We start from the raw sequence: 23,796 nt of genomic DNA, 5'->3' as shown, positions 1-23,796 counted from the left end.
CTGTGCCCTGTCCTGAGTGGACCTGTATCGCCCCGCAAAGAAGCCAGATGGGGGGGTCCAGGACATAATTTATTACCTCAATAGAGGGACAGTGTGCGGGGGGTGATGCTGCGGGGACCCGAGGCACATGGGGAACACCACGTGGCCTTGGGGACTGCATGGACACGGAGGACCAGTCCCCAAGGCCTTCAAGGTGGCAGGGACGTGACTGGGTGTCGCTGCAGGGCCCTGGGGCCAGCAGGGACAGGGGAGCAGGTCCTCCGCTGCCCTGAGGCCCTGCGGACAGGGGGGATGAGGGGGACTGTCCCCCACCTTGGCGACAGCGGAGGTGCGTCTCAGACGGCAACGGGCTCCTGGACGTGGTTCTGCCGCTTCACCACGAAGAGCTTCTGTCCAGAGACAGTGACGAGGAGGGAGTGTTCCCCGAACACTACTGCGGGGACAGGGTAAGCACAGGGGCTGGGCCACCAGGGCCACCACCAGCACCCCAAGCGCACTGGGGGCACTGCCACCCCGGGGACAGGACAAGCACAGGGCCACTGACACCCTGGGGAGAGCACCTGGGACGGCAGGGGCACCACCACAGGGACAGCACAGTGGTCGGGGCTGTTCTGGGCACAGTGGGGCCACCAGCACAAGGACAGTATGAGGGTCACGGCCACCCTAGGGGCAGTGGGACCACCACTACTGGAGGGATAACTTGGGGTCACCCCCACAACACGGGGGACAGCAGCACCACCGCTATCCCCCTTGGCAGTCATGGCCACCCGGGGAACGGCAGGGCCATCAGCACCACCCTGGGGACAGTTTGGGGGGCACTGTCTTGACCCTGGGGGTGGTGTGGGGGTCAGGGCTACCCCAGGGACAGCCCACACTCACCAGAGAGGCGCTTAAAGGGGGGGTCATGGCCGCGCTGGAGCCGCAGCCCACAGGCCGTGGCCACCAGCTCCGAGAGGATGGCGGCCGTCTGTTCATCGTTCTCTAGGTCACCTGATGACTGGGGAGCGGGGCAGGGGAATAGTGTCAGTGGGACCCGGGCGTCTGAGCCCACCCCTGCGCCCAGATACGCGGGTACACCACCCCCTCCCACATACCCGGGTACGCCTTCCACCCCCGCAGGACCCGGGTGTCTGTCCGCCCCGCCCATCGTCCCGGCACCCAGGTGCCTCCGCGTACCTCTGTGTCCCCTCTGCACCCCCCTCCCGCTCCGCAGGGACCCAAGTGTCCGGGTGTCGTCCCCCCCCGCTCCCCCCGCCCTGCCCCACGACCCCGCCCCAGGCCTCTGGGAGCGGGTGCCGCCGCCCTCACCGCCAGCACGGCCCCATCGCTGATGACCAGGTAGCCCAGCTGGTCCGGGATGCGCTCCAGCCCCTGGGTCAGCGCCGTAGTCTGGGGGCAGCGGGGGGGGGGGGTGGTGTCCGTCAGCCCGCACGGCACAGGGCCTCCCCGGTTCTCCTCCCGCCTCAGCGCGCCCCTAACCCCAGCTCCCCCCAGCCCCATGCCCCAGTGCCCCCGGTGCCTCAAAGCACCCCCCCGCCATCCCAGCTCCCACCAGTGCCCCTCATCCCGACGCTCCCAGTCCCGCCCCACGGTCCCGGTTCCTCCCTCCCGCTTTCTCCCGGCGCCGCCGCAGCACTCACCATGGCGCCGCTCCGGCGCCGTCCCGGTCAGGTGACCGCCGCGCCCCGCCCCACCGTCCCATTGGCGCAGGGTTCCGCCTGTCATCGGCCCGCCCCGCTTCCCTCGGCGCGCGTCGCGGGTCCCGCCCCGGTCGGCTCGCCCGCCAGTGGGAGCAGGCTGGGAAAGCACGTGGTGAGAGAGGGCGCGGCCCGAGCGCTTCCCGGCGGGCAAATAGTCAGGCTTGTATTTGCATAGAGGGAGCTGGCTGCCGCGAGAGACGACGGGTCCCCTCCCATCTACAGACCCTGCCCTCCTTGGGGGTCCCGCCGCTTCTATTGGTCCCGCCGCGGCGGGGCGGGGCCCGCGTCCCGGGGGAGGGCGGAGCGTCACCAGCGCCGGGGCCGCCTGCGCCGCCGGCGGGGTGCCGCGCGCGCCCCCGTGACGGTGTCCCCTCGGGCAGCGCCACGGAGGACGCGGGGTCCGCAGGAGCACGGGGGGGGACACGCAGACCCCGGCCTTTGAGCGGCCCCACAGCGCATCCCGTGTCCCCCACACTGACCCCGTGTCCCATCCCATGTCCCCTAACCTGACTCCGTGTCCCCCACGCTGACCCCGTGTCACATCCCGTGTCCCCCACCCTGACTCCATGTCCCCTACACTGACCCCATGTCCGATCCCATGTCCCCCAACCTGACTCCGTGTCCCCTACACTGACCCCATGTCCCATCCCGTGTCCCCCACCCTTACTCCGTGTCCCCCACCCTGACCCAGTGTCCCATACCGTGTCCCCCACCCTGGCTCCGTGTCCCCCACCCTGACCCCATGTCCCATCCCATGTCCCCCACCCTGACTCCATGTCCCCCACGCTGACCCCGTGTCCCATCCCGCGTCCTCCACCCTGACCCCATGTCCCCCACCCTGACTCCGTGTCCCCCACCCTGACCCCGTCTCCCATCCCGTGTCCCCCGTGCTGATGCCGTGTCTCATCCTGTGTCCCCCACACTGACCCCGTGTCACATCCCGTGTCCCCCTGACCCCATGTCCCATCCTGTGTCCCCCACCCTGACTCCGTGTCCCCCACACTGACCCCGTCTCCCATCCTGTGTCCCCCACCCTGACCCCATGTCCTATCCCATGTCCCCCGTGCTGACCTCATGTCTCATCCTGTGTCCCCCACGCTGACCCTGTGTCACATCCCGTGTCCCCTGCAGTGACCCTGTGTCCCATCCTGTGTCCCCTGCACTGACCCCATGTCCCATCCCATGTCCCCCGTGCTGACCCCGTGTCTCATCCCATGTCCCCCATGCTGACCCCGTGTCATATCCCGTGTCCCCCACCCTGACTCTGTGTCCCCCGCACTGACCCCGTGTCCCATCCTGTGTCCCCCACCCTGACCCCTTGTCCCATCCCATGTCCCCCACCCTTACTCCGTGTCCCCCACACTGACCTCGTGTCCCATCCCGTGTCCCCCACCCTGACCCCATGTCCCATCCCATGTCCCCCACCCTGACTCTGTGTCCACCACCCTGACCCCGCGTCCCATCCTGTGTCCCCCACCCTGACTCTGTGTCCCTGCACTGACCCCGTGTCCCATCCCGTGTCCCCCACCCTGACCCCATGTCCCATCCCATGTCCCCCATCCTGACCCCGTGTCACATCCCGTGTCCCCCGCACTGACCCTGTGTCCCCTGCACTGACCCTGTGTCCCATCCCGTGTCCCACTGACCCCATGTCCCATCCTGTGTCCCCCACCCTGATCCCATGTCCCCCCACACTGACTCTGTGCCCCATCTCATGTCTGTCTTGGACCTCGCAGCTTTTTAATTTTTTCCTTCTATGTCTACTTCTATCAAGCTCTCTATCCTTTTTTTAAAATTCTTTTGTGTTTGTCACATGCCCTTTCGCTTTGTAAGTTTCTTAGTTTTTTTCTTTTCTCTCAATTCATCCTGAGGCATTATAGGGTCTCCTCGGCACGCTTTTATCTCTGGAGGATCATTTGTACCCCTCTCAGTTTGTCAGAACATCGTCTCTTCCTCAGAGCAGTCTTTTTATCCTCTCCTCCATCTTGCTTGACTCCAGTGGGTCAATGTCTCCCTCATGACATCTGTACTCTATTCAAATCCCCTCCTGAGTACCTTTGTGTCCTCGAACTCTCTTCTGTGTCTCTGGCCACCCCAGCACCCCTCTGTTTCTGTCACCATGCTTCCCGTGAGTGTTCTTGCATTCCATGACCATCCTTTAGTCCTGCAGTAGGCATTGTATCTTTTTTATTCAGAGACAACTCTTCCTCAGGCTTTCATTGTGCACCAGAGCACTGTTACCTTCCCCTCCGCCATGTCAGATGCCTCTGTTCGGTCCCCAGTCCCCTGAGGACATCTGTACTCTGTTCAGATCCCTTCCTGAGTACCTCAGTGTGTCAGAAATCCTTTGTCTCTACGTCCACATTTCCCCCATCCCCAGAGCCCTCTTGTTCCTGTCATGATGCCTCCTGAGACTGTCCTCGTGCCCTGTGGCACCCTTCGAGCTCTGCAGCCCTCTTTGTATCTCTCTTATTCAGACAGAGCCTTTCCTCAGGCTTTCTCTGTACCCCAGAGCTCTCTTACCTTATTCACTGCCATCTCAGATGTCTCCATTCAGTCCCTCATCCCCTCAGGACATCTGTACGTGGCTGGGACGCTGTTGAGGATTTCTTGGCTGGGCGAGGGCATGTGAGCAATCCAGCCTTTAGCTGGGAACGAAGCATAAGTTTACAAAGTGCTGAGGCAGACAAGGACGCTGTGACCTTGTACGCTGGGAAAAAGGAAGATAAGAAGAGCCTGACAAACATGTCTCTGGATGCCAAAGAATGAGATAAGTAACTGCTGGACACCTCGTGAAGAAGCTTGCACAGCCAATAGAGGATAAGATAGCGTCGCGTGAACCGGGGTATTGTACCCATTAGACTATTGTATAAGGCATGTGCACAAGCGCATAAGGTATATAACTGTGCTAAAAGTTGAAGTAAATGGGCTTCACTTGATCACATTGGTCTGTGTGTGATGTCCCCTGTGGATCCTCTGCAACAGGACACCTTCCTGAGTTTTGCATTGTGTCCCAGAGCTGCCTTCTGTCTCTCTCTCAGCACCCTCCTTCTCCCATTGTCATGCCTCCTGAGGCCATCCTTGTGTCCCACAGCCATCTCTTCAGTCCCTGGTCCCCTAAGGACATCTGTAGTCTGTTCAAATCCCCTCTGGACCACTTCATCATGTCCTAGAGCCTTCTTTTGTGTGTCTATCTCAGAACCCCTCCGCTACTGTCACAATGCCTCCCTGAGCCTTCTTTGGTATCTTTGGCTGAATTGGGACCCCTCTAATGGTGTCATGATGCCTATCGATGCCTTTGAGGTTGCCCTTAGCACACTTTTAGCTTTGTAGCGCGCTTCACGTCCCTCTTGTTCCCTCAGAGGACTTCCCCAGTCTGTATCTGTGACCCAGCCCAGCCACACTGTCCCCTCTTCCTTCTACCTGTGCCTCTATTTGTTCCCTGACCCTCTGATGACATGTTTACTTGGTTCAGATCCCGTCTGGATTTAACTGTTGTGTCCCCACTCCTTTTTGTGTCTCTCTGGCTCCCTCAGGACATTTCTTCTCCCAGTCACAATGCCTCCCAAGACCTTCCTTGTTCTCCACAACCATCTTGTAGCACTTTAGGTGGGGCCATATTTGAGCCACAGAACATGCATTTGTTACTCTACGCTACCTAGGATTTCCACCCAAGACCATCGGTTCTCCTCTCAGATGACCATCTGAGTTCCTCCTTGTCATCACCAAGCCTTCTTTTTTCCATCAGTCCCCCTCAACACCCCTCTCCTCACAGGCACAATGCCTCCCGAGACCTTCCTCAATCTCCACAGCACCTTGTAGCACTTGATCTCCCTTTCTATCTCTCTTGTTCCACAGGAGCCACCCTTCTTTCTTTGCTACGCAGCACTCCTTTATCTTTCTCTCTGCCATTGAAGGTGTCTCCATTTGGTTCCTCTCTCACTCAGTCTTCTCTAGTTTGCCTAGATGCCCTCCTGAGACTCCGAGGCCCTTGCTGTGTCTTGTCTCCAAGCCTTCTTTTCTTACCCTGCCCCCCTCCTAATTCCTCCACTCTCTATAGCAATGTTTTCCGAGCCCTTTCTTGTACTCCTCAGCAATCTTGTAGCACTTTAGCTCCCTTTCCATTTTATTTTTTTTTGTGCTCTTCAGAGCGCTCTTATCTTCCTCTTTGCCATTTAGGATGCCTTTGTTCAGCCATGCCCCCCTGACTATGTCTGTGCTGTGTTGAAATCCCCTTCAGAGTTCCTTACTGTTGTCTCTGAGGCTGCTTTGGTCTCTCAGGCCCCCTCTAGACTCCTCTGCTCCCTTTGCTGAGCTCTTGCGAGACATTCCCTATGCCCTAGAGCCTGTTTTCGATTGGGAGGGCACTTTGCACCCCTCTTTGCCCCTCAGAACCCCTCCTGAGTCCTCATCTGTCACCCCGGTCAGTCCTTCTGTCCTCTCCTCTGTTTGGTGCGCCTCCATTTGATCCCTGGTCACCTGAGGACATCTGTTCTTTGTTCAATTCCCTTTGGAGCTCACTGCACCCCAAGACTTCTCTGGTCTCTCTGGGCCCTTCAGAACCTCTCTAATCACTGTGATGATGCCTCTTGCTCCGTCAGCACCTTTTCCAAAGCCATATTTGTGCTCCAGAGCAGTCTTTCTGTTTTCCATCTTATAATGTGTTTCCATTTGGTATCTGGTACCCCAAAGATGTCTATTGTCAGCTTAGATCTCCTCTTGGGTTTTTCAGAGGAGGCGATAGCCCTCATCTATTTTTATCGATACATCTCCAGTGGTGTTTTTTGTTGTGTTTTGCAATTTGTTTTTGTTCTAGCTACTTAGATGTTAATTAGGCTGCTTCATACAGTTTCCGATACATTTCTTGTATTTCAATGTTTTTTTGTGTGTTTTCTGTCCTTTGGGACTCATCTAGTTCTCTTAAGGGAGTCAGTTGGAGAGACTAAGGTCACTCTGAATCATTGGTCATTTACCGTAAATAATTTACTTTGCAAACGGAGATATTTTTGAGAAGGGATTCTTAAGGGATCCAATTCTGCTTTGTCATTCAGTCCTATCCAGAAGGTAGTTCTGATAGAAGTTAGGTGGTATGCGTGGTCTTGCTAGAAATGAAGTGTAACCCCATAGTGTTTTGGTTTTTTTTACAGAAAACTAAAGCACATCAATTTTGATAATAGTATGGTTACTGCATTTAATGAATTAGTTTCTTACATAGCTTAGTGGGACATCTATCTTTTTCTGTCTACGCCCCAGAAAAAATAAGTTTTATTCCCTGCCCAGTCACATCGCTGTTGCAATAAATGTAGCTGTAGTACAAGAGCAGGTATCATTATTTCCAGTAAGGCGTGCTTGCTTTGTTCAGTGCTTTGCTCACTGTAAATTCAAGGCACACGAGAATGCTCCTGCTGCTCCTCCAGCTGACTTTATAACTTCTGGTGGTTTGCCCTTCCCCTTTCCCAGGTGATCGTGCTAAGGGTGGTGGGTGGTGGCTCGGGGGTATTTGAGCCACAGCCTCTGCTGAGGGAGCTCATTGTGTTCTTGGGTTTCTCTGGTGTTGGTGCTCAGCTCTTCCTTGAGTGTTTTGCAGCTTTTGAGCTGGCTCAGCCCTTTGGGAAGAGGTGTCTGCCTGAGGTAAGAGCTTCAGGACCAGTCAAGGTTCAGCAGCATGTGTGGTAGAAAGTAACACTTGTATGCAGCTGCTTTTTTTTTTTTTCCCTTTCTTTTTTTCAGGTCAGTAATTTTGTTTTGAGTGTTCAGGGGTAGAAAGATGGTTTAATAGTATGCATCTTTTGTTTTTTTTTTTTTTTTTTTTTTTTTTAATTCTTCATGCAATGTGTTTTCTTGGAATTCCCAACTTTATTGAAAAAGGAACCTTGTTTTTTTCACGAGTTCTGCTGTATGCTGTATAAGTTGATGATATCTCTCTTAATGGGACCAATGAAGACATTGTTTAGCAGGGGTTAGGGTGAGCGTCTTGTATGCATTTGTATATGGAGTTTTAGTATTTCTGAAGAAAGCAGAAGGGCCGTGAGGCACAGTGCCCTTCAGGGTTTGGGATGCCTTTCCTCATTGCCCACAGAATGCCATGTTGTCCCTAGAATCTTTGCAGCTGGTGGCAGGCCCCTTGTAGATTACAAGGCTTGGGACTTGACTTTACTTTGTGGGCATGTAGCAGAGCTCAGAGTCTCTGGGAAGCTGTAGGTTAGGGGGTGCCCCCAGAATTTGGGATGTGGCTCAGAAGAGTGGCTCTTGAGGAGTAGCCACTGAAGGGGGTTCAGGGGTGCAAACCGAGGGCAGGAGGTGTCAGGAAGCAGTGGGGGTTCCTTTCCTGACAGTTGAGGAGAAGAAAAGGGGTTTCTAAAGTTTTGGGACTGCTGGGGAAAGGGAGGAGGGTTCACCAGCCCCTCTCAGATGAGTTTTGCAGTTGGATTTGAATGTCATAGAATCGTAGAATGGTTTGGGTTGGAAGGCACCATAAAGATCCTCTAGTTCCAAGACCCCCAGGGACACCTTCTGCGAGACCATGTTGCTGAAAGCCCCATCTGACCTGGCCTTGAATGCTTCCAGGGAGGGAGCATCCACAGGTTCTCTGGGCAACGCGTTCCAGTGCCTGGCCACCCCTAGTGAGAAACGTCTTCCTAATGCCTAAACTAAATGTACCCTCCTTAGGACTAAAGTCGTTACCGCCTTGTCCTATGGCTGTACACCCTCGTAAAAAGTCCCTCTGCAGGTTTCTTATAGGCACCCTTTATGTACCGTGAAGTCTGCTATAAGGTCTCCTGCAAAGCTGCATGCCGGTCCGAGGAGGTGAGGCGGTCGTCGGCCGGGTCGGTGTTGAATAGTCAAGTATTATGTGGCTGCTCGGTTCAGCGTTTACCTTCTGTTGTGGAGGTGCTGTGTGGGCTATCTTTGAATTGGATGAGCGTTTGAGGTGAGCTGTGGATTAGTGAGGAGGAGCGTGGGGCTGATGAATTCTCATGAGCGCCATGCTAACTTGCTGTTTCTTGGTACCTTAGGTACCAGGAGTGACGACGGCTGCAGGGTCTGACCCTGGAATGAGTGGGGAAGTGAACACGGTGGCACTCGTGAGGAGGGGGGAGTTGGGGAAGTAGTTGGCGTTGGCCAGCGGGATGCTTACTCCCTGTTATGATTTGTTGTTTGTTTTTTTTCATTGCAGATGTTGAAGAGCAATGTGTCCCCTTGAGGAACATCCCAGTTAGCCTGTGTGGTTTTGTGGAGGACGGATTGGGACCCTTGGCCTTCTGAAAGCTAAGTTGAGGGACCCGGGCTGGGGAGAGGCTGGGAGGGAGGGACAAAGCTGGGAATTGCAGGGAGGAGTTTTAAAGCTAGTGCAGGATAGAGGGCTGTCCCAGAGCAGTCACCTTTGTGCCGGTGATTGATGAAGGGAGCAGGTTGCCTTTCAGCATGAGACTAATGTGTCCCAGGCAGGCCAGTTCCAGCCTGTGTCCGTGGTGGTGTGCAGTTTGTGTAGTCTGTCTTCTGTGCCTTAGACCTTCCTCAGGTCTCGATGTCCACATTGCGCTTTGTGCCGGAGGAGTGCGGCATGCGCTTTAGGCACCCTCCCTAGGGTTTTGAATGCTCTTGCTCATCGGCACGGTGCCAAACAGGTCTTTCTTTTCTTGCGTTCGGAGCTCTAAAGCATGGATTGGTCTCGGCAGATTCCAGTTGGTTCTTTTTGCGTCGTTCTTTCGGGCTGCTTTGGCAGCTCTGCTCTCTAGTCATCCGTTTTCTCAGACTGGGAGTTCTTCCCTGCCTCTTGATGTTCCTAGGTCTTGATGACAAGCTTCTGGTGCATCCATGGTCTTGGTTTTGACAGTACCATCTTCTAACAGGCTGTTATGTTGGACTCTTCGGGGTGTGCTGTACAGCCTCCTTGCCTCAGTGTTTTGGACGCTGGAGGTCATCTTGCCAGATGGCACCTCCCATCCAGGAGTCGTTCTTGCCAAGAGTTTTTCTCTCTGAATCGCCTTCTCTGTAGTGTTCTGTGTTGCGCTGGTCCGTGCACAGGTGTGTTTGGCTTGGAGCTGCTCTGCCCGGGGCTGTAGAGTCAGGGGTAGGGGGCACAGCGATAAGAGTCTGAGGGTGAAAGGTTGATGTGCCTAGACCGTTTAGGTGAGCGTTGTACTGTCATCTGGGATGGAGTAAGCATTGGTGGGCTGTGTGGACAGCAACGTGGAGATTTTTTTACAGAAATGATTGTAGGCTTGTGGCAGAGGCTGTTGAGGGGTGGTGAAGTGGATTTGAGTCTCTAAGCTGTTGAGCCTTGCATGTGATGGGCTTAAAGTTTGGCCCTGGGTTTTTTGTTTGTTATGGTTGGTTTTTTTTTTTTAAAATGGCTGGTTGTAGCTGGAGTTCTTGTATTCTTCGATGGAATCAAGATCTCTGGAGTTGTTAAGCTCTTGCTCTGCATCCAGGCCAATTGGTTCAATACGGGGCTTTATTCAGATGCGGAGAGACGAGATGCGTGCCCCAGAGCAACGGACTTGGGGAGCGGAGCACCGTAAGGAGGTGGGTCCGTGTGTGGAGTCAGAGGGAAGATGCAGCCGGTCGCTCTATGACTAGCTGATAGGTGTTTTTTTTCCTCTTATTTTGAAGGTGCGAAGCAAGGAGTAAAGCGGGCCATCAGTGCTGTAGGTGCCTCGCGCAAGGTGAGCTCTGACTACTGGATTAAAGGAACTGTTCCTTTGGAGGTGTTGCATTGTTGGCAAAGTTGGAATCATCCCTTGTTTGTCTTTGCAGGCAGTGCGCATGCTTTGACGTGGCAAGCTCTTGATGACAGAGCAGGGTAGTTGAGCGGCCAAGGTAAAGGAGAGGGAGTTGGGAATCCGTGCGGGTGGGCTGAGGTTTCGGGCGGACTCTCAGCATGCGTCTCCCGCTTTGTTTTTTTGCACGTGGGGTATGCAGCCTCAGAGGAGCCATGCCGCAGGCCAATGAGGAGTTTGAGAGGGTGAGGTGGTTGTGGGCTGAGTTGGTGTTGAATATCAAAGTATTTGGTGGTCACTTGGTTAAGCTTTAGTTTTTGTTTTGCAGGTGCAGTGCGGGCCACCTTTGGATTTGGATGAGTGTTCAAGGTGAGCTGTGGGTTAGGGAGGAGGAGAATGGGCCTAGTGAGTCTCACGACTGCTATGCTAATTTTGTGTGTCTTGCTGTCTCAGGTACCATGAGTGATGATGGCTGCAGGGTCTGACTCTGGAACGAATACGTAAGCATAATGCTGTGTTGTGTGTGATTAAGTGTGGGGGGCGGGTAAGTAGTTGGTGTTGGCGTTGGCTGATGGCTGGCTTACTGCCTCTTCTGATTTTGGTTTGTTTTTTTTTTGTCTTCAGTGCAGATGATGAAGAGGAACCTGGCGACTGCCAGATCGTTCCAGTTAGCCCATGTGATTTTTGCGTAGGCTGGATTCGTACCCTTGGCCCTGTGAAAGTTAAGTTGAGGGACCCGGGCTGGGGAGTGGCAGGGAGGGATGGACAGAGCTGTGAATTGCCAGGAGGGGTTTTAAAGTGAGTAGGAGGGCAGGAGCTGTCCTGTTTGGGCAGGCGAAGGGAGCGGGTTGCTTTTCAGCCCGAGACCAGCGTGTGCTGGGCAGGGCAGTTCCGGCCTGTGTCTGTGGTGGCGTGTAGTTTGTGTAGTCTCTCTAGCATGCCTTCGACCTTGTTCGGGTCTTGACGCCATCATCAGTCTTTGTGCTCAGGGAGCATGGCGTGTGCTTTGGCAGCAGTCCCTAGGGTCTCGAAGGCCCTTGCTCATCAGCACTGTGCCAATCGGGTGCCGCTTCTCTTGCGCTCGGAGGTCTAAAGTGTGGTTCGGCGTCGGAAGGTTCCCGCTGGTTCTCTTTTGCGGCGCTCTTGTGGGCTGCTTTGGCAGCTCTGCTCTCTAGCCGTGTGTTGTCTTGGACTGGGAGTTCTTCCCTGCCTCTTGACGTTCCTACGTCTTGATGACAGGCTTCTTGTGTGTCCGTGATCTTGGTTTTGACGGTACCATCTTGTAACGGGCTGTTCCTTTTGCCTCTTCTTCTTTGGGGCTGTCGTAGAGCCTCCTGGCTTCGTGGTCTTGGATGCTGTAGGTCATCTTGCCGGGTGGCAATGCCCATCTGGGAGTCATTCTTGCTGAGAGTTTTCTCTCTCTCTTTGAATAAAGTTGTTGGTATGTTTTGCGTTGTGAGTGTTGTGCATGTGGGTGCGTTTGGTTTGGAGCTGCTCTGCCCGGGGATCTAGAGTCAGGGGTAGGTGGAACAGCAATAGGAGTCTACGGGTGAAATGTTGATTTGCCTTGATGGTTTAGGCAAGGGTTGTAAAGTCATCTGAGATTGTGTAGCTGTCAGTGGGCTTTGTGGATGGCCACATTGATAGTGTTTTAGAGAGGTGATTGGAGCTGTGTGGCATGGGCTGTTGAGGGGTAATGAAGCAGTTTTGAGTCTCTAAGGTCTCAGGTCTTGCATGGGAAGGGCTTAAAGTTTTGGCCTTTTCCTATTTTTTCTTTTTCTCATATGGCAGGCTGTAGTTGCACTCCAGATGCTTGTTGTAGATGGAATCAAGACCTCTGGAATTGTGAAGGTCTTGCTCTGCAGCCAGGTGACTTGTTCAATATGGGATTTTTTCAGATGCAGAGGGACGAGCTGCGTGCAATGAAGGAGGGGAGCGGAGCATAAGAAGGTGGGTCTGTGAGAGGAATCGGAGGGAAGATGTGGCTGGTGGCACTAGGACTAGCTGATCTAGGGTTCTTTTTCCTTGTATTTTGAAGGTAGGAAGCAAGGAGCAAAGCGGGCCATGGGTAGCGGAGGTGACTTGGGCAAGGTGAGTCGTGACTGCTGGCTTAAAGGAACTGTTCCTTTGGAGGTGGTGTATTGTTGGCAAATTTGAAATGATCCCTTGTTTGTGTCTTTGCAGGCAGTGCGCATGCCTTGAAGTGGCAAGCTCTTGATGACAGAGCGGGGTGGTTGAGCAGCCAAGGTAAAGGAGAGGGAGTTGGGAATCTGTGCGGGTGGGCTGAAGTTTCGGGCTGCCTCGCAGCGTGCGTCTCCTGCTTTGGATTTTGCACGTGGGGCATGCAGCCTTAGAGGAGCCATACTGCAGGCCAATGAGGAGTTTGAGAAGGTGAGGTGGTTGTGGGCTGAGTTGGTGTTGAATATCAAATATTACATGGTTGTTTGGTTAAGCATTTACTTTGTGTTTTGCAGGCGCAGTGCAGGCCACCTTTGGATTTGGATGAGTGTTCAAGGTGACCTGTGGATTAGGGAGGAGGAGAATGGGCCTAGTGAGTCTCACGACTGCTACGCTAATTCTGTGTGTGTCTTGCTGTCTCAGGTACCGTGAGTGATGATGGCCGTAGGGTCTGACTCGGGAATGAATAGGTAAGCATAACGCTGTGGTGTGTGTGATTAAGTGTGGGGGGTGGGAAAGTAGTTGGTGTTGGCTGATGGGTTACTTACTGCCTCTTCTGATTTTGTGGGGTTTTTTTTTGTCTTCACAGCAGGCGATGAAGAGCAACCTGGCAACCTCCTGATCGTCCCAGTTAGCCCATGTGATTTTTGTGGAGTATGGATTCGTACCCTTGGCCCTCTGAAAGTTAAGTTGAGGGACGTGGGCTGAAGAGAGGCTGGGAGGGAGGGACAGAACTGGGAATTGCCTGGATGGGTTTTAAAGTGAGAGTAGGAGGGCAGGAGCCGTCCTGTGTGGGCAGGTGAAGGGAGCGGGTTGCTTTTCAGCCTGAGACCACCGCGTGCCGGGCAGGGCAGTTCCGGCCTGTGTCTGTGGTGGCGTGTAGTTTGTGTAGTGTGTCTTGTGTGCCTTTGACCTTGTTCAGGTCTCGATGCCATCATCAGTCTTTGCGCTCAGGGATCGTGGCATGCGCTTCGGGCGCCGTCCCTAGGGTCTCGAATGCCCTTACTCATTGGCACTGTGCCAATCGGGTGCCGCTTTTCTTGTGCTCAGAGGTCTAAAGCATGGATCGGTGTCGGAAGGTTCCCACTGGTTCTCTTTTGCGGCACTCTTCTGGGCTGCTTTGGCAGCTCTGCTCTCTAGCCGAGTGTTGTCCTGGAATGGGAGTTCTTCCCTGCACCTTGACATTCCTAGGTCTTGATAACAGCCTCTTCTGTGTCCATGATCTTTGTTTTGACGGTACCATCTTGTAACGGGCTGTTCCTTTTGCCTCTTCTTCTTTGGGGCTGTCGTAGAGCCTCCTGGCTTCGTGGTTTTGTGTTGGGAAGTGGCTTGCTGAAAAAGGACACGGGCCTGTGGAAAAGTTGTGCGAGCAGAGTTCTGTGTGAAAGAATGTCAGTTTGAGCAACAAGACTAGGCCTTGGCTGAAAATAGCTGGCTTTACTGATATCAGGAGAAAAACAACAGCTGGTCTCGCCGTTATCAGGAGAAAGACAGGGACGGTGTGACCTTGGCATAACTTCACAAGTAACTTTTGAAGAAGTTCTCATGAGAAAGTTACTGAACACACGTAGCTGCCAACCACAAGTGGGTGTGTTTTAGTAATGAATAAACATTAGCAATGTACCAATCATATTAGGACTAGTAGGCATAATTATTGCAAACTGTATAAATATGAGCTATCCGTGCAAATAAAGTTGAATCACTTCTATCACTCATATTGGGTGGACTTATGTGCATTCCTCCGCCACTCCAACAAATGGCGCCCGAACGTGGGACCGAAGAAAGGGGAATTGGAGCGACGGACACTGAGAAGCACCGGTAGCAGCGACCGGGGGGCAAAAGATTAACTGAACGCTGATCGTCTTGGTTGGTGTGTTAACTCTTGTGCCTGGACCGTCCAAAAGGAGTTTGCCGTCAGTGAGGGCTACTGCAAAAAGGCTGCAAAGACTTTTTAACCGAGGTGCCTTAATCAAGGTAGCACCAAGGAGTATCGAGAAGCCAGCTGGCAATGGATCAAGAGGTAGCCCTAAAATTATTACAGTGCTTTTTAGAAAAGCGGGGGGTAAATTGCGTTAAGCAAGTTTTGGGATTAGTTGCTTTAGGTCGTGTTAAGGGATGCTTTAAGAATCCGGATTTATTATTTAAGGAGAGTGAATGGCGTAGATTAGGAGACGTATTATGGGATATGGTAATTGACGACAATAAATCAGCTAAAAAACTAATGAAGCAAGGACAGAAACCTTTCAATTAGAGTGGGTACAGCTTTTGAGCTTAGTACCTGGAATGCTATCGGAACCTCCCTATGGGATGAAATTAGTGACGGGTCTAAAGAAGTTAAAGATCTTGCAACTTTATGGAAATTGATTAAGACAACTCTGTAAAAAATGAAAGCAGATCGTAAAGCGTCTGCGTCTGCTTTTGCTGCTCTCTCTCTCCAACCGCAAGCGAAAGGGAAAAGCGGGGAGAAAAACATAATGCAGCGAGAGAGACTTTTTGGAGCTTGTTCGCCTGCTCTTGTGCCCTTGACTTCTGCTCCACTCCCTGGGACTGCCGATATTAATCAGCCATCCGACAGTTCCCAAGCCTCCCTAACCGTACGATTAAAGGAAACCCTACAGAATCAGGGAGTGAGTAAAAATCTGCCTACAGAAAACCAGCCCTCAGATACCACCGTTCAACATGAACAAATTATACCTAGCATATACCCTGATTCAAATAATGCAAACAAGGACTTGGCTACTCTAATAATAGAACAAAAAGAGACAATGTTAGAATTGTTAAAGAAAATGCAGAAAAGAGACAGGGAAACCAACCGCACCCGTGATAGACGCGGAGCTGCCTGTAATAGCCGCTTGTAATAGCTGCTGCAGAAGAAAGGCAGAGATATTGGAGGGGGGTAATAAAAGATGCCATTATAGAAGGGACTATGCTCCAAGCATTCCCAGTTATTGCATGAAATGAACAGAAAAAATGGGAGGTGTTTGACTGGAAGGTCATTGAGAAATTAAGGAATGCTGTGAGTCAGTACTGAATCAAATCTGTGTTAACTCACCAAATACTGCGATTCATTTTTTCTGTTGATACGCTGATACCTCAAGATATTAAACAGCTAGCACAGTTGATTTTGACACCTGCCCAAATGTTAGTGTTTTTCCAGCAGTGGGAGAAGCTCTGTGATAGGGAACAAGCAACATCACGACGACAAACAGATCCCCTATGGGGAGTAACCACGCAGATGCCGATGGGTACTGGACCCTTCGCATCAGGGAACACTCAGTTACAATGTGTCACTGAGGTTCATCATCTATCACAGATCTTGGCATATCAAGCTTTTCTTACCATGCCAGACAATATGCACAGCCATGCTTTTACCCAGGTGAAACAGGAGAATACAATTTATGACCACCCTGACATGAACGAGGGCATGAAAGAAAACATGTTCAAAATACTCGCTTTTGAAAATGCTACTGAAAAGACACACAAAGCATTGTGTAATTTGCCGAAAAATGCAGACGTCGTTGATATGATAGAATACATGGATCGATCAGCGGACTCACAGAAAGTAGCCTATGCTGCCACAGCTCTCCAAGGAGCGACTAAGAAACACAAGGCCAGTAAGAGACCCTTGGTCAAGTGTTCTAACTGTGGCAAACGTGGACACATTAGGAGCAAATGTACAGGTACTGTTAACAGTAAGTGCTGCAACAAGTGTAAGAAAGATAACCATACCACCAAGAATACAGGAAGAAGGGAAACTTTGCACCGACCGCGAAGGCCCCTCGCGCGGCAACACAAATGCAAGGGGCTTGAGCTGCCAGCCCTCAGGCAGCCTCACAACCACCAGATCCGCCACCGCAGGAAGCTCCGGAGTGGATGTGGAAACCGCAGTCAACATAAAGGGACCATTGGGGTTTGGACTTAGTGCATTTTTAATGGGGCAATCTTCAACAGCTCTAGAAGGAATTCTGGTGCTCCCAGGGCTTATTGATGCAGATTATTGTGGGACTGTGAAAATTATGATCCATGTTGTAATCCCTCCTGTTTCTATTCCTAAAGGTACCAAAATAGCACAATTAGTTCCATTCAGGTCGTGTGTTCCGAACCCGGGTGAAGTACAGTGTGGAGATGGTGGATTCGGCTCCACAGGGAAGCCGCAGGTATACTTTGCCATGGACACAGCAAGAGGTAAAGCAGAAAAGGTAGTGCAATTGGAAGGGCCCAATGGAGTTGTCGTCAAGAAACTGATGACAATCAATACTGGAGCTGATGTTACGATTATTTTACGATGCATTTGGCCTCCATCGTGGCCATCGATCAAGCCAAATTTTGGTATTTCTGGGATAGGGGGCACACAAGCCACCTTAGTAAGTCAGCTACCGATTACATTTGTGTTCTCTGATGGTGAACACATTACGACGTGTCCGTATGTCATGACTACCCCAACTGAATTGTTTGGCCTCGTAGGCCATGATTTATTGAGCCAAATGGAGGCAATGTTAGTGACGCATCCTTTTTAGGAGTGGTCACTGAGGGGTAGCCAATTCTGAAAATTAACTGGAAAATAGATGAGCCTGTTTGGATTGATCAGTAGCTGCTAAATTCTGAAAGGTTGCTAAAAATACAAGGGTTAGTTGAAGACCAATTGAGAGCGAGACATGTTGTCCCTTCTACTAGTCCATGGAATACATCAATATTTACCATTCCCAAGAAAAGTGGGAAATGGAGACTGTTACACGATCTCAGAGCTGTGAATGTGGTGATGGACAGTATGGGAGCCCTGCAGCCAGGTTTGCCATCTCCAGTTATGCTTCCAGAAGAATGGGATTTGTTAATTATAAATCTAAAAGATTGCACCCAGATGGCGCTGAACGGTTCGCCTTTTCGGTACCATCGATTAACAAGGCAGAACCCTATAAGAGATACCATCGGGTCGTGTTACCGCAATGAATGCGCAATTCCCCCACGATGCGTCAGGTGTATGTGGCCTGGGCATCAGAGCCTGTAAGAAAGCAGTTACCTCAGTAACTTGCCACAGGATGAGATTTTAACTCAATTGCAGGACATCTTAAGCCATCGCGGAGTAATAATCACTCCTGAAAAGGTGCAAAAGGCAGCACCTTGGAAGTATTTGGGGTGGCACATAAATGCTAGCAATGTTAAACCTCAGAAGGTTCAAATAACATGAGAAATTTCAATGTTACATGATGTCCAGAAGCTTGTGGGAGATATCCAGTGGGTGCGGAATCTTTGCGGTATCACTAATGGCAATATGACCCCTCTGGTAGAACTCTTCGGTATGAGAACACTGTGCAGATGAGAAACGGGAAATGACAGAGTTGACCAATTGGTTGCAGCGCCACGGGAGCCTCCTCCAGGGAATCGTTTTCAACAAAGCACGGCAATCACATGCGTTCTTGCACCAATCCGCTAGGATGTTAACAAAGCAATTTGACTTACCACTTACTGACGCCCAAGCTATCTTTAAAGCATGCCCCGATTGTCAAAAGGAAGGGCTGGGCTTGGGCCGTGGGGTTAACCGACGAGGTCTTTTGCCATTGCAGTTGTGGCAAATGGACGTCACCCATGTCACGTGGTTTGGTGCAAAGCGTTCTGTGCATGTGTGTATTGATACCTATCCTGCTGCCATGTGGGCCACGGCACGAACTGGAGAAAAGGCCTTACATAGTGAATGACATCTTCACGCTTCTTTTGCAGTACTGGGTGTGCCTAAAGAAATTAAGACGGACAACGGCCCAGCCTACGGTTCTACACGATTTGCTCGATTTTGTAATTTGTGGGGAATTCACCACGGTACCGGTATTCCACATCTTCCCACAGGACAGGCTATTGTCGAATGGGCCAACCAAACCCTAAAAGAACATGCTGCAAAAACAAAAGGGGGGAACCCAGGGCTTACTCCCAGAGGAACGATTGGCCAAAGCCTTATCTGTGCTAAATTATCTTAGATTGACAGGTGATCACAAAGACCCACCAATGGTAGTGCATCATGTTCTTTTACAGGCAGAAAGGACGCAACAAAGTACAGGAATCATGGTAACGTATAAGGACCCAGAATCCGGGAAATGGTGCGGATCAGCAGAAGTAAAACTTACTGGGAGATCCCGGCTAAGTGGGTCAAGCCATGGCTTCGCACTGATGCTGGACCCGGAATTGTCCCAATGGCAACTGGCACGGCACCGGCGGGTGCTGGAGCCACTGATCCGACAGATTCTAACTAATAGAGTATTACTAGCGGACACCAAGTCCTTCAGAGAGGTTTTTAGAACAGCGTGCCTTATTGTATATAGAACTTGCTTTAGGTAAAAAGTGCGTTAAGCATAATTTGATTAAACATAGCGTGATTACGGGAAGACAGTGTGGGGTAAATGTAAAAGTTAGTTAAAGCCAAAATCAGGGGTAAGATCTATTTCCATTAATAACCTGGGAACGAGGTTGATTGTGTTTCCACAGATACAGGCCCACGATGGACTCCTGTTCGATTTGCATGACCATCATCATCTGGAGCATCATAGATGATGTGACAATATGAATACTACCTCAGCCGAAAACTAATGTATAGGTCACCTTGGCTAACATAACAGGTCAAGATTCTCTGTGCATCGCAACTGTATCGTAAAGCCCACAAACCAATAGACAAGATGGCTATGACTCGTGCAGCGTGCCTGGCCAGCGAGCGCATGCGTCATAGATTGCAACTGAGGCGGACTTTTGGCACCCGCTGGCCACGTGTGCTAAAACCCGTTCCTCTGCAAATGTATAAATACCGGGATTTTCCGAAGAGCATCGGGCTGGTGTACGGTGAGGCCGTCGTTGCCTCTGTGGGGACGCCCACGGAAAGCTGGCACCTACCGATTGCTGGGCTGAGTTCGTGGAGCAAGATGGCACAAGAATGTATGGATGGTTCATTTTCCTCATAGTCCTCATGGTCTGGGTCATTAGGGGTAACAGGTTGGCTCAAAGAATTATGGGCATTATTGTAGTTACTGTGATTGTAGCTATTGTAATAGTTTTACCTTGTTCAGCTTATTAAGGAAAATGGCATCCCAAGTTATTAAGCAAGCCTGGATTGCTCAAAAACAAAAAGAGGGAGAAAGATTTAAATGGAGACCTACAGTGGATTCGACCTTGTTGTGGTATTACAAATACAGACTTACAGCCGCTGCTGGATTTATTGAGGGGCAGCGATAGCTTAACTTCTACAAGACAACTAAGTGCACCGGGACGGCAAGCCTTGACAGCAATTGGACAAAAAATCACATCCTCCATGTCTGGCAGATACGTTCCTGATTTACCCATAAATTTGAAACCTTATGCTGAGATTGATATGGAACACACTGACTGTAGTAAGCAGCATGACAGTGACACTGGTGATTGATCCACATCGGTTAACGCCATGGGACAGTAAGAATGTTTGGGTGTAACTAGCTAAAGCTATTAATCAAACCTCTTTTTGTGTGCTTATGTATTTTATTAGGTATAATGTTGTTTTTACTGTGTTAATTAATTGTGTTCACAGATCTTTGCAAAGGGCAATACAGCAGGTGTTAAAATTTTACCTCAACCTATACACAAACAAATAGATTGGCTGAAGAAACATACACAAAGATCCAGCAAGAAACTAGTTGGTTTGATGGGGTGTTACAGTCAATATTTGGCGGGATAACACCGCGGCTAATGTCATTGATTAAGGAAGCCTTACGATGGTTGGGTATATTGATATTAATCTGTGTAATAGTTAGAATTGCGTATGGGTACATGATGAAAGGAGTCTCAAAGCTGACACACCAAGCTCTACTTGCACAAAAAGAAAAAGGGGGAATTGTTGGGAAGTGGCTTGCTGAAAAAGGACATGGGCCTGTGGAAAAGTTGTGCGAGCAGAGTTCTGTGTGAAAGAATGTCAGTTTGAGCAACAAGACTAGGCCTTGGCTGAAAATAGCTGGCTTTACTGATATCAGGAGAAAAACAACAGCTGGTCTCGCCGTTATCAGGAGAAAGACAGGGACGGTGTGACCTTGGCATAACTTCACAAGTAACTTTTGAAGAAGTTCTCATGAGAAAGTTACTGAACACACGTAGCTGCCAACCACAAGTGGGTGTGTTTTAGTAATGAATAAACATTAGCAATGTACCAATCATATTAGGACTAGTAGGCATAATTATCGCAAACTGTATAAATATGAGCTATCCGTGCAAATAAAGTTGAATCACTTCTATCACTCATATTGGGTGGACTTATGTGCATTCCTCCGCCGCTCCAACAGTCTTGGATGCTGTAGGTCATCTTGCCGGCTGGCAACTCCCGACTGGGAGTCGTCATTCTTGCTGAGAGTTTTCTCTCTCTTTGAATCACCTTGTTGGTACGTTTTGTGTTGTGTGCCTGGGTGCGTTTGGCTTGGAGCCGCTCTGCCCGGGGATCTAGAGTCAGGGGTAGGTGGAACAGCAATAGGAGTCTATGGGTGAAACGTTGATTCGCCTGGATTGTTTAGGCAAGGGTTGTAAAGTCATCTGAGATTGTGTAGCTGTTGGTGGGCTTTGTGGATAGCCACGTTGATAGTGTTGTACAGAGGTGATTGGAGCTGTGTAGCATGGGGTGTTGAGGGGTAATGAAGCAGATCTGAGTCTCTGAGGTCTTAGGTCTTGCATGGGAAGGGCTTAAAGTTGTGGCCTTTCCTATTTTTTTCTTTTTCTCATATGGCAGGCTGTAGTTGCACTCCAGATGCTCGTTGTAGATGGAATCAAGACCTGTGGAATTGTGAAGGTCTTGCTCTGCAGCCAGGTGTCTCATTCAATATGGGATTTTTTCAGATGCGGAGGGGCAAGCTGTGTGCGACAGAGGAGGGGAGCGGAGCATAAGAAGGTGGGTCTGTGAGAGGAATCGGAGGGAAGATATTGCTGGTGGCACTAGGACTAGCTGATCGGGTTCTCTGTTTTGTTTTGAAGGTCGCAAGCAAGGAGCAAAGTGGGCCATGGGTAGCGGGGGTGACTCGGGCAAGGTGAGTCGTGACTGCTGGGTTAAAGGAACTGTTCCTTTGGAGGTGTTGTATTGTTGGCCGAGTTGAAAGCATCCCTTGTTTGTGTGTTTTGCAGATGATACGCATGCCTTGAGGTGGCAAGCTCTTGATGACAGAGCGGGGTAGTGGAGTGGCCAAGGGAAAGGAGAGGGAGTTGCGAATCGGTAGAATATAGTAAGGCAGTAAGTGGGCATGGGTGTTCATTTTGTTTATGTGGACACTTTGTGGTAAGCTTGTAGAAATGGTTAAGGCATTGAGGTTTTTGTTTTTGGAATAGTTGTGAAGCAGGAGTTTGGAGCTGTGGAGGATTTTTTTTTTTATGCTGAGGGTGAAGTGTGTATTCAAGAGTTTTGTGTGTTGTTTTTGCAGGTGATCATGTGCCACGAGGCAATTGAAGGAACCTTGCCTTTAGGCAATGTGGCTGCTATGGAGGCTGGACTGTGACAAGTGCCACTATGAAAGCTATGTATCTGGTTGAAAATCTGTGTATGGTGCAGAGGGTGTGTGTTGAAGTGTTGCTGTAATGGAAGAGCAGTTTGGGGGGAGCTTGGAAGGAGGTTGGGCTGGTGCCAGGGGTTTTGCAGGCAGGGTGATATTTGAGGCCCCAGGTGCTGCGGGTAAGGGGCGGTGGCCCCTTGACAGCCTTTGGCAGCGGGATGGGTTAGTTGAGAGTGAGGCCTAGTGTGTGTGTGAGCTGACTGAGTGGTGTGTTGTCCATGTGCATAACGTTGTGGGGTTATGTGGTTTAGCTTTTTTAGTGGTCTCTTTCAGGGTGGATGTAGAGTTGTTTGTTAGGCAATTAAGAAAAAATAAAATACAATTAGAATAAAAAAACCTTACCTGGCTTGGTTTTTTTTTCTTTCCTGCTCCTGGCTGCTCTGTGAGGCAATGTTCATGGCCAGTGCTCGGATGGGGGTCAGGCTCAGGCCAGGGTTCTGGCATGCAGGGTAATTTACTCCCAGGGCAGAAACCGTTTTCCATCGCAACATTGCGGTAGGGCAGTGCTTTAACATCAAAATGCGCAGTACTGCTGTGCTTAACATGGTCGCAGGTAAGGGGTCGGAGGTCAAAGGGTGTGGGGCTCAGAGGCCATAGGTTAGCAGGCGCAGGGGTCTAAACCCTCTGAGGTCAGAGATCAAAGGGCACCAGGGTTGGGGGGGGGGGGAGGGTGTCAAAGCTCATGGACTCAGGGGTCAAAAGTCACTGAGGTCAGGGGGTCAAATGTAAAAGGTCACAGGGTCAGGGCTCAAAGGTCACTGGGGTGAGGAGGTCAAAAGCTCAAAGGTCACCAAGTCAGGGTCAGAGGTCACAGGGTTCTGGGTCAAATGTCACTGGGGCAGGGGTCAAAGGTCACTGGATCAGGAGTAAAAGGTCACGGCGGTTAGGGTCAAAGGTTACAACAACAAAAAAAACCCCACACTGGGACAAGGGGTCAGAGGTCAAAGGTCTCACGGTGAAGGGTCATGGGGTCAGAGGCCAAAGGTCACAGGGTCAGAGGTAAAAGGTCAAAGTTCACGGGGCCAGAAGTCACGGGGTCAGAGGTCAGAAGTTGTCATGGGGTCAAAGGTCACAGGGGTAATAAGTTAAGGGGTCAGAGCTCAAAGATCACTGGGGTAAAGGTCGCAGGGTCAAAGTTCACAAGTTGCAAATGTCACAGGGACCAGGGGTCAGAGGTCATGGCGGTCAGAGGTCAAAGGTTACTGGGGGTCAAAGATCACTTGGTCAGGGCCAAAGGTCATTGGGGGGGGTCAAGGATCACCGGGTGGGGTCAAAGGGCACTGGGTAGGGTTCAAAGGTCTTTGGGGGGGGTCAAAATTTTGAAGTTTACAGCATCAGAGGATCAAAAGGTTAACTGTCAGGGTCAAAGGTCACCGACTAAAGGTCAAAGAGTCACCGGGCCAGGGGTCAGTGGTCACACGGTGAAAAGGGCCATTGGGTCAAAGGTCACAGCCTGGGTTCGTAACCTCAAAGGTCACGGTGTCAGGCATCACAGTGTCATGGCTCAGGGCCAGGGGGCAGGGCCTGGGGTTAGGAGTCAACTTCCTCAGTTGATATACTGGCTGGGACATCATATGGTATGGAATACCCCCTTGGCTCATTTGGCTCAGCTGTCTGCACTCCCAGCCTCTACTGCCAGGGTAGTATGAGAAGCTAAAACATCCT

General features: G+C 51.1%; 1 protein-coding gene and 1 long non-coding RNA gene across 2 annotated transcripts in view; one reads left to right on the top strand and one right to left on the bottom strand.

Annotated features, from left to right (window-relative positions):
- Nucleotides 1-56: 56 nt before the first annotated feature.
- Nucleotides 57-1,755, bottom strand: LAMTOR4 (late endosomal/lysosomal adaptor, MAPK and MTOR activator 4). Its single transcript, XM_049792539.1, has 4 exons — nt 1,641-1,755; nt 1,309-1,389; nt 880-997; nt 57-433 (listed from the first exon to the last, which is right to left on the bottom strand). The coding sequence occupies exons 1-4, from the start codon at nt 1,641-1,643 to the stop codon at nt 336-338; spliced, it is 300 nt and encodes a 99-aa protein (XP_049648496.1). The 5' UTR covers nt 1,644-1,755; the 3' UTR covers nt 57-335.
- Nucleotides 1,756-10,820: 9,065 nt separating this feature from the next.
- The window catches only part of LOC126034699 (uncharacterized), a 76,542-nt gene continuing 63,566 nt past the window's right edge, over nt 10,821-23,796 (top strand). Inside the window, exon 1 of the long non-coding RNA XR_007504684.1 lies at nt 10,821-10,876. This is a non-coding gene — a long non-coding RNA (uncharacterized LOC126034699). The remainder of the gene's footprint in view (nt 10,877-23,796) is intronic.

This window comes from Accipiter gentilis, chromosome 35 (genome assembly GCF_929443795.1).
Source record: "Accipiter gentilis chromosome 35, bAccGen1.1, whole genome shotgun sequence".
Classification (NCBI taxonomy): Eukaryota; Metazoa; Chordata; class Aves; order Accipitriformes; family Accipitridae; genus Astur; species Astur gentilis.
This window is presented reverse-complemented; position numbering and strand designations above follow the sequence as displayed.

What these genes read in the sequence shown, in the direction of transcription:
- LAMTOR4 (XM_049792539.1), bottom strand. An exon ending in GCGATGGGGCCGTGCTGGCG is followed by an intron (nt 998 to 1,308) that starts GTGAGGGCGGCG and finishes CCCGCTCCCCAG; the next exon opens with TCATCAGGTGACCTAGAGAA. An exon ending in CCCCTTTAAGCGCCTCTCTG is followed by an intron (nt 434 to 879) that starts GTGAGTGTGGGC and finishes CTGTCCCCGCAG; the next exon opens with TAGTGTTCGGGGAACACTCC.